The 10,780-nt window shown below is 39.9% G+C and overlaps 1 protein-coding gene across 1 annotated transcript in view; it reads left to right on the top strand.

The window, feature by feature from the left end:
• The first annotated feature begins 795 nt into the window (after window positions 1–795).
• The window catches only part of LOC115380181 (inactive dipeptidyl peptidase 10-like), a 57,813-nt gene continuing 47,828 nt past the window's right edge, over window positions 796–10,780 (top strand). Inside the window, exons 1-4 of the mRNA XM_030081269.1 lie at window positions 796–1,162; window positions 1,252–1,601; window positions 4,292–4,400; window positions 5,070–5,165. Coding sequence (XP_029937129.1) covers window positions 796–1,162; window positions 1,252–1,601; window positions 4,292–4,400; window positions 5,070–5,165 — 922 coding nt within the window. The remainder of the gene's footprint in view (window positions 1,163–1,251; window positions 1,602–4,291; window positions 4,401–5,069; window positions 5,166–10,780) is intronic.

The following is a 10,780-nucleotide window of genomic DNA, read 5'->3' as shown; positions in this document are numbered from 1 at the left end:
CTGCCTGCAGGAGATTGGATCACGGTAATATAGTAAAATGAAAATAAATCAAATATATCTGTTCTCTCAATAACGTTTTTATGAAGGAAACGAGCAGGAATGTCAGGCAGCCAAGTACAGGGCAGACATCGGCTGATTCTGAGCGAATGGGGGCGGGGTGATGACAGCTCCTGCCCAGAAAGAAAAGGCCTGTCCAAAGAAAGACAGACAATTCATCAAGAAACAGAGGAGCTCGTGCTCTGGAAAACCAAGGCCCTGAGGCTCATAGCCCAGAAGGCTGAGGAGGCATCCCAGCAAAACCTGGAGGTGCTGCAAAGCCTCCAAAAAGAGCAGACCTTGAGAAACCAGGAACTTTACAGCAAGCTCAAGGCAGAGATGTAAGAGAAAAAGACTCTGGAAAAACAGAGGCAAGACCTGTACCAAGAAATGGAGAAGCTAAAAAAGGTTCTGGCAGAAACAACAAAGAGCAACAAGGAGCTCAGTGTCAACCTCAACGAAGAGATGGCCAAGAACCAGGCCCTCCTGTGGAAAATCTTTGTACTGGAGGAGAAGGTAACAGGCCTGAGAGAAAAAGTATAGAAGGAAGGAAGCAAGAATGAAGAGCAGATAGAAACTGGGGACTTCACTGACATGCTTGAAAAAAAGAGTGATGAGGTGAATAAGCTCCAGGAACAAGCGCTCCACCAAGAAATGGAGAAGGTAAAAAACATTCTGGCAGGGACAACCCAGAGCAACAAGAAGCTCAGTGTCAACCTCAGATTGGAGAAGGAAGAGAAAGCAGCCCTGTAGAAAGAGATGAAAGAGCTCACTGACACTCTCCAAAAAGAGAGGGACAGGAGCAAGAAAGCGCAGGCTGTGATGTGCATGGCATTGGAGAAGGAGGTGGTATGTTGTAAAGAGATAGAGTACCATAAAAAACTTGTTAAAGAAAATAATTTTAGAATTGAGGAGCTGACCTCAAAGCTCAAAACCGAGACAGCTGAGAAGAAGGTCCTTGGCCAAGTGAAGACAGCCCTCTGCAAACAAAGAGATGATCAAGCCAACAGGCTGAAGACATCTGAAATGGAGAGGGAAGCTCCCAGGCAACAGGTGGATGAGCTCCAGGAAACTGACAACAAGCTTAAGGTAGAAATGGATGAAAACAGGCTCTGGAACAAGAGAGGCAAGTGCTCCACCAAGAAATCTAGATGCTAAAAAAAGACTCTGACAGAGACAACTGAGAGCAACAAGGAGCTCAATGTTGATTCGAAGCAGAGATTAAGCACAAGCAGGCCCTAGAAGAGGAAAATGAAGTACTGAATGAGAAGATAGGGGACCTGAAATTGCTACGGGAATTGATGATAGAGAGAAACATGGAGCTCAGCACCTTGCTTAAATTACAGATGGACGAGAAGGCAGCACTGCAGAGAGACATGCTCCAAGGAGAGACTGCCATGAGCGAGGAGGAGCAGGCTGTGATGCCCACAGTACTGGAGTTCATAGTTGATGAGGACAACAGTCAACAGGAAGAGGTGCCAGACTCTGGAGAAGAGGATGGCAAAGATGGAGAAGATTTCCAGAAAAAGTCAAAGAAACCATCCTTCTTCAGAAGATGCATCAAGGCCTTGACTCCACGAAGGAAGAAAAAATCAGAAGAAAAAAAGAAAAATGCTCCATTTTCACATGTTGCTTCAAAGCTTGACTCCACAATAGAAGAAAAAAAATCTCTTACCCCATCTCTCACTCCCTCTGTCTCACTTCTGGTTTTCTTCAATACAAAATGTACCCCCAAATAATGCACTGCCTGTTGTTCTATGTCTGTGTCACTGCATTCAACACATTTCAGACAGCAGCAAAGAGTCATGTAGAAAAAATGTTGAAGCTTTTCTAGATCCATTGTTTTTTCCAACTTTTTTTTTTCCAGAGGATATATTTGTGTGTTTTTTTAATTAAATGCTGCTCTCAGCATAAATGGAATGGATTGAAAGTGTTGGGAGTAATGCTTTACATAGTAGATATTTTTAAGATAGATCATTTTAGATAAGAACTTTTAGATAAGTTAGATAACTTTTCGCAGTTGTAAAAGAGCGTAAGGGACCATGTTTCATACGATGATTTAATTTTCAGTAATCACCTTACAGCCCTAAAAAATGGTGTTACTTTACTGCATGTTTTATTGTATGTTACCCTGTCTTACTATTGTATGAATAAAAGATGTGAACTATGGAACCTCCAAATATCATAGTATAAAGATTACTGTTGCCTAAAGAATATTAATAATATCATACTTTTCACATCACAACAACAATAATACTAATACTTATAACAATAACAATAAAAACAATTATAATAAAGATAATAACAATAATAATAATACTACCAGGCCGTCCACAGGAGATTTTCTGAACATCACTGGGTCCTGAAAGGTCCCAGTAACATCACCCAGTAGCATAAAGCCACTATTTCACAGGGGACATGTCTTTGCCTTCTCTCTGGTCTTATCCTGGCAAAGTGAGACCAGCTTGACGCAACTTTTTACTCCCTGTCACCCAAACACTCAAAACCAGGATCAAGCATAGCTGACATCACTAACACCCACAGTGGGGAGGGGACAGGCGAGGAGGCTACTGATGCTTGGATGACACCCTAAAAAAAGCAGGGTTGAGTCTACTAGATTGCTGGCTAACCACTGGACCAACTCCATGCTGGCTTAATCTGACACACCAAGATGGGCTGAATATTCAGTCCAGATGCTGGTTCATATTTACTAGAATGCGGGGTTAATTCCACCAGTTAAACTAGTTGAAAATTCAATCCAAGTATTGGTTCACCAGAGTGTTGACTTAATTTTACCTCATAAATAGGTTATTATTATTTTCATGTATCCTTACAGTAAAGTCTATATAAAAAAATGTTATTTCAACATGCCAAGTAAACACTCAAATTATTTGGGCTATACTGGCCTATTAAAATTAATATCCAAGATTTATTTATTTATTTATTTTTCAAAAGGCCATAGCAAATTTAGAACTGCTTCAGTTCATAAACACTATCACACGTTAATCAACAACAGTAACAGCATGATTATTACTATAATATTAGTACAGGATTATTATAACATGCCTATAACCAGTACTGCCTAGTACAAAAATCCACCAGGCCTTTCAGTGGCAAAATCCATTGGCATTAAATCCTTTCATAGTGAATGAGGAAGGACTTTTTTTAAGAACACTGGATTAAAGCTTTATCAAAAGTCAGGCAAAATTGTGTAAAAAATAAAGTTTTTGTTTGTATGGACATTATCTGGGGATTGTCCTTCTCCATAATATCAAATATCAGTCAAGTCTGACTTCTGCAAAGCTCACAGGAGATTATTCATAGATCTCAGCCATTCTTTAAGACAACTGTCATATTTGAACAATGAATTTTCAAGTCTGAGAAACAACAACAACAACAACAACAACAACAACAACAACAACAAAACATATCCATCCAACCTCTTGCAGCACCATCTTGTCAGTGAGTCACTGTTACGTATTAATCAGCTCAAATTTGTCATACAGAGAAGAGTACATTTGTGAATCCCTTATATTGTGTTTAGATCTTATTGTCCAACTAATAATTGGGTATCCTTTCATATTATGACAATCATACGTCTAATACTTGTATATGTCATTCAATATGTCATTCAATAATATTCTTGACTTCTGACAGATTTGTTAATTTTGTTACAGTACCAGAGGTGTGAGGTTGCAGATGCTAGAGGGACACCATTTCCCTGCCTGCAAAAACACTAATATAGCAACTTCATAAAAAGACCAACCACCTACAGAGCATAATAAGTACTTTCAATTTGTTATACTTTATTAATCCCCAAAGGGGAAAGTTCTTTCTGAACCTACTTGTTGGGACAGGCTCAGCCACACTGTAGAGCCCCTGAAGTAGGTAGGATTAAGCACTTAAGCACATCTTGCTCAAGGACACTTCAGCTAGGGTCGCAGAGAAATTGAACCCAGCCCTCAAGGTGGGGAGCTTCTTCACTAAACATCAGGCTGTCCTGCCACTTATTCTTGATAAGAATTGTCAATGGAGGAGCTCCTTTCCAAGATGCTATAAAGTCATCTAAAAAAATTATTTACCGAAGTTCAACATCCAGTCTGTAAAAGCGTAGAAATTTGAAGAACCAAGGAATAAAGCTCCAACCACAATTTGTTTTCATTTTGTTATATCAGTCATTTTGTAAGAGATGTCTCTTTTTCTCCTCCAAATGATATATATTTACTCATTATTTCTTTGTCTTACTTTTCTGTAGGACCTGGACATTGGACAAGATAGGAACTGGAAGGGCATTGGCATCTCTCTTCTGGTTATTCTTGTGGTGCTTTCACTCATTGGACTATCCATTGTTCTTCTGTCAAGAGGTGAGACTCATAAGAAATCTTTTCACAACATGGAATCACGTAACCAGCTCAACCCTTTTTGGAATCAATTTTACAGTAACTGACACAGTTTAGCTGAGGTTGAAAACAACCAGTTAATCACTAATTTCAGAACAGACTTAAAGTCAGCCTGCTAAGAGCACTTGGCCCAGGTCATTTCGAGCCCAATTCCGTATGTATTAATATTTGTACTCAAGGTACTCAAACTCATCTGTCCCGATGGCTCATATGTCAAAGGCACATTGCATAACTGCATTCTAAGTTCAAAAGCAGCCTGGAGCACTTGTCTCACATGTCATCCTGCCCTCTCTGTGATCCTCTCTCTCTCTCTCTCTCTCTCTCTCTCTCTCTCTCTCTCTCTCTCTCTCTCTCTCTCTCTCTCTCTCTCTCTCTCTCTCTCTCTCTCTGGCGCCACTATGGCTGACATTGGGCACAATGCTACAAAGTAAAAATAAGCATAATGATAACTCACCCCATGTGCTTATACACTGTATAGGCCATAGCTATTTTAAAACTATTTTTTTTTAAATGGTATTAAAGTAATCAGTATTAGCTAAGATTCAGTAACTAATATTGCAGAATAAACTTTGATAACTGATTGATTGTAGTTGAGTTAATATATTTCAATTTATTTTGCAACCTGCCCTGTAGATGATGGTAACAAGTCCTTGGGCTCTCAGCTGACACTGGATGACCTCTTTCAAAGAAACTTCCAAGTGCATGACCCGGATGCAAAGTGGATCAATGGTATGTATGTCAAAGGACTGAACTTTTAAAACATTAGCGCTCTCTGGCAGGGCTTTATTGGCTTACTACTCATCTGGCTGACTGTGCACTAACATTTGCAATGTACACATTTCAACAACTTCAGGGGCAGACTGCCCAGGCCTCTCCCTTTAATGGGATCCCCCACTGCGACATGATACGTTCACATCCAGTAAAACACAGACCTGATTGACTTTCACCATGTGCACACAAGTCAGGCAGACACATGCCTCCCCCTTTTTTTAACTAAAGGCAAACACCATCTCCTCCCCTCCTGTGATTTCTAAACTGCTAAGTGTCAAGAGAGATGCAGACTCCAAACAAAGCAGTGAGCAGCATAACATCCAAGAGCTGTTCCTTGTCGTCATGCTGGAGGTTGGTCATTCCAGGCCTCCACCACGGTGGTAACGCCCTTACTGAGGCGGTCATATGCCGTTGTCACATAATGCAATCCCTTTACAGCTATAGCTTCATGGAGAAGGCAACATGGCCGATGCTGAATGAGTCTCCAAGCAGAAAGTAAGCAAACAGATCTGCTACCCCACAAGCAAATGCTCAGCACAGAGGCACTTGAGCACTGCCTATGGGGACTGATGATGCTAATCGTATTGGGGCACACTGAGCAGCATTTTGCTGGCCGTTTCAGATGAAGCCATCCTAGGCAATGTTGTTTTAGAGAGAAGTGGATACACAAGTAAACTCGCTTTATATACAGCAAGAAGCCATATAAGATGAAATAGCTAATTCTGATTGGCCAACTATGCCTGTGTGAAATGGAACAAAACAGTACAGAGAAGTAAATGTTTGTGAATGTGTCACTATAAAAGTCGGAATGTCTGACTCAGTTTTATTCTTTGACTTTTTTTCTGAAATATTGACAGAAGCGTAAACTTGCAAGATTAAATTATTTGAAAGTTTATGACAGCATACATTTTTATACATATAAATGAAGAACTCATTTAGATAGATAGATAGATAGATAGATAGATAAATAGATAGATAGAGGTAATCGGTCAGCAGGAGCTTGGTTGGAAAATAAGCATGGTTACAGATGAAATAATGGTGCAGAAAAGACAGGGAACAATTCCTACATTTTTCAATCAATTCTTAAATGTAAGAAATTATTGCAATAACATATCTCACCAGATTCAACTACAACATGTATGATATCATCTCAAGAGCCCCCAAGTAAACTTTCAAAGGAAAACAAGACTGTAATTTACCTTGAAAAAAAAAATTATTCCATCACTCACAACTTAAATTACAAATGTCTTACACACACACACACACACACACACACACACACACACACACACACACACACACACACAGAACCAAATACCTTTGATAAGTGGACTGAAAAGTGTGTAACTGTAACTTTTAAAAATGTTATAGAATATTTTCATGTCCTGCACCTTTGTCATACAGGGTGCACCACAGTGAAAAGGGTTCTTGGGGAGTATCGTGTATATAATTTCTGACCCAGTAACTGAAGGATCAGCAAGGGATTTCAAGCATTATGGACAATTTTAGGCTTTAAAGTCAATCAGTAGGGGAGTTATTGTGTGGAATATATGAAGAAGTTCAGTTCAAAATTTGATTTCTCCCATGTGGAAGAACAAAAAGAACAAATTTACAGACTGATAAAACCTATGAGTCCGCCAAAGCCCTTTGCTCAGACAAGACTTTGCGCCATTGGTTTATTTGCCCCAAAAATATGAGGAGCAGCTCCACTTGTCTGGGACCCTCTGATGATGTTGACCCCTGTGCTGAGTGACTGAGAGGACACTCATCAATTCCAGGCCCAAGGTGCATTGCAATGAGCACTGCACATGCAGAGTTGAGGGAGCATTGGCTTTGCTGTTGTGCACTTTTCTTCCAATTGTTGGCACATCCTAACTCAGTTAAGTAATAATATAATATATGGAGATTTAGGAAGTCACCCACTATGCATTGGTATAGAATTATATCAAATGTCTGAAGCTGGCAGTTGAGCAGAGGTTAAAAGATGTTTATTTATTTATTTGTTTTTATTTATTTTGTTTTGCAGAAGTGGCATTATGAGCTCCAGACTGTGTTGCCATGTGACTCGTACTGGACTTTAAGTTTGAAAAGTATCTACTTTTTGAAAACAGGAGGTATGGCCAGGCTATCTGTAATTTTCAAGCTCCAAAATAACAGAATTCCCAAAACAACAGGAAGCTATAAAGGTCTGGAAAGCAATCAAAGGTTTTGAAATTTATGTAATACAACTGCCTGGGGGGCGAATGCCATGTTCTGTCTGAATGTAAAAGCAAAAGCATTGTAGAGAATAGAAAGCAGTACCTGCCAAAATCCTTTGTCCACCACCCATCTGTGTTTCAGCTCATGTCTTTATTACAGACAGACAGACCGAGGACAGCATGTAAGAAAATTCCTTAGTTTGTGTTAAAGATCTATCCTTTTAGATCGATCCATTAGATTAAATAAATAAGAATCAGAATCTGGTAATGTAAATGAAAGACTCCTGTGATGGTGTCCTCTTCTATTGTATTTAAATACGATTGCCAGTCTGTAAGCTCCCTCTATCAGATACTTGAGGCGGAGGGGAGGTCAGGAGGTGAAAGCTGCAGGCTGATCATATCTGCTGTTACTGCTGTGACGGTGGAGAAATCTTTTACCACTGACAGAGAAAGGCTTCATCCTCTGCATTATCCATGGAATGTGTGGGAGTCCTTTTCTTCTGGCAGGGGTGAGGCGACTGATGGCGACTTAGTCAAACTAGAAAATGTTATCTCAGGTCATGAAAAAAACCCCACTGGAAGCTTGATAGATTGATAGCTTGATAAGGTGAATTTACCTTATAGCGAGGAGCCATAGGGTGAGCAGACTCATCCTGATTCGCTGAGCACATGCATGCATATTTCATTGGGCTGAGGCAGTTAGATGAGTTGTTAAGCCAATACAGCCCATTAGAGGGAGAGGCCCGTGTGGAATAGAGCTGACTGTTTCCTCCCTTTGTCTTTAACAGACTCATCCAGGGGACTCCTCCGCTGCAAATATCATGAATAACACATCAAGTGCTCACTTTTTGTGACAGAGCAGCCCTCTTCTTTTGCGGCTCTCTGGTGAGCGGTTTGACTGTAGCTGTTTGTATGGGAGCTGTCAAGCTGTCTCACCCCTCCGTCTTCTGACAGGACTGCTGGGGTTGGCTCCTCTCAGTCACGCTCGGGTTTCCACCTCTGAAAGCCAGACCTTGCAAATCAGCCTGTTACTCCCAAATGCTACTCCTCTCGTAGCCGCCAGAGCCAAAGCAAATGTCCCCAGGTGATCTTTGAAAAACTTATTTTATTCTCATAGTTCAATCGATCGGTGCGTGCAAAGCTACACTTTAACTTATGAAAGCTGGCTTTGTTAAAGACTGTATTACTTTTTTGATTTGTTCAAAGAAGCAAATACAGTTGAAATCTCATGAATGAAAATATTTAATACAAAAGGGCACCCTGACATCACCTTGGTGAAAGTTCTTTTTGCTTCACAGTGATTGTTGGGATGGTTATAGATTTTCTTTGGTCCCCCATGTCTTTGTTAGCAGTCACACTCAGTGTCTTAAACAGGACAAAGTGGTATGCTTTAGCTTTAAATTTAAACAGAAAACTCAGCTTAATGTCACAAAAACACATTCATATGCCTTGTTACATATGCACACATGCATACATATATCAGAAACACGCGCATAGACCATCAATATATGCATGCATTCTTTTTTACTCATCATACTTTGACAACTTGTTATTGACTGTATCTGATATAATATTTATATTCTGTTATGTCAGCCTCAGGGTCATTTGCCTGAGCTCTCTGGACATGACAGTTGGTGCTGCCTGGGCCTGACCTCATGTTGGACCTCAGGACTTACAGGAAGACTTGATCCCAACTGTCACTTTAATCATTTCAGAGTGCTCGAATGAAGAGCGGCACAGATGGGACAGACTATAAATGAAATGAAATGAAGACATGAAACTCTGATGTAGGGCAACCCATAATGAACAGACTCCTGCCTGCTGGTTGGGTGGTTGTCCTGGATTGGGCTCTACCCTAAATATCATCCCATCCCTAAACTGTGATATGCAGCTGGCCTCTGTTGCTCCCTCCCTCTGCCTCTGCCTGATGCAATCCTTAATCTTCCCAAACTTTAGCTGTCCCTCCCAACACACCAGCTAAATGCTGAGCCTTACACGCCATCCCACTCTCCAACCCCAAATCCATCTTGCCTACCTGTAAATTTCTTATACTACCTTTGCCATATGATGGGGGTTATGTTTTCATTCAATTCCATCCATTTGTCTTTGTGTTTGTTAGCAGGATATCTGAAAAAGTTTAGAAAGGATGTGCCCAAAACTTTGTGGAAAAGTTAGTCATAGGCCAAGAAAGAGCTCTTCTTCATTCTGATTGGCCAAAAGGGGCGTGGAAGTGGGTATCAAAAAGATATATAACTTCCTAAGGGATTCACATAACAAGGCAAAACTTTCTGGAAAGCCATTTTTCACGGGCCAGGAAAGCGCAAATTATGTAGATTAGCCAAAATGGGGTGTTACAGTGGGCGCAGCGTCTCATGAAAAGATGCAGAACTTCCAAATCAAAGTAACATGGCAAAACTTTGTGGAAACTTTGGTCATGGGGTGAGACAGATTTTTTTTTTTCACACTGACTGGTGGAACGGGAGTGTGGTGGTGGGCGTGGCCTATCACAAAAAAGTACTTTATACTCTACTACATTAAACACATAGCTGTTTATTGTTTAAATTTATTCAACAGAAAAAGAACCTCCAATTAAAAGCATGAAAAGGAATATTTGACAAGCTTATATGTTGAGCGTAGCGTCGGTACTGGAGTGCCATCTTTGTAATTTTTGTTATTCAGTTTATCTTATCTTTTTCATTCATTTATTCACTCACCCTCTCCTTTTTATTTATTAATACACTTCTGTCTTTCACTTGTGATTGGCTTCTTCATGTAACTCATGCTGTCGTCCTGTTCTAGTCTCTGTATGCACTGACCGAGAATTAAATAAATAAATAAAAAACAAAGAAACAAACAAAAAAAAACAACAGAAAGCAAAGGTCATAATAAAACTACACCGCAGATAAGTAATTTTGTAGCGATGAGACTTGTTGGTAAGAGCGATAGAAAAATACTTTCTAAGGTCACAAGTTCAACTCTCCACAGCGATGCTCTAACAAAACTGAAGCATGAATATGTAGGTGTTCGAGGTCAATAAGACAATATTAATTCTTACATGATTTGACTCATGTCATTTTGGATTTTAGCAAAAAAACTGATTATTCATCTTAAACTCTAACTGAGGAACAGTGTGCGCTATGTTCAACAGCGCAGTAGCTCAAAACAAGGCTAAAAAATTAAATGGAAGGATTTGTAGAATAATTTGACATCCTTGGATTTCTGAAAATACTAAAATTATTTTTTGGTTGGAAGAATTGCGGGTAAAATGAGACAAAATAAAATAAAAACAGGACATAATGTGAGCTGTCATGTCAGTTGCCGTGTGATAGTCGATGCCTGTGTTCAATTAGTGGATCTCCAGATGCCTCTTTGTGT

The sequence above is a fragment of the Myripristis murdjan genome, chromosome 21 (genome assembly GCF_902150065.1).
Source record: "Myripristis murdjan chromosome 21, fMyrMur1.1, whole genome shotgun sequence".
Classification (NCBI taxonomy): Eukaryota; Metazoa; Chordata; class Actinopteri; order Holocentriformes; family Holocentridae; genus Myripristis; species Myripristis murdjan.
This window is presented reverse-complemented; position numbering and strand designations above follow the sequence as displayed.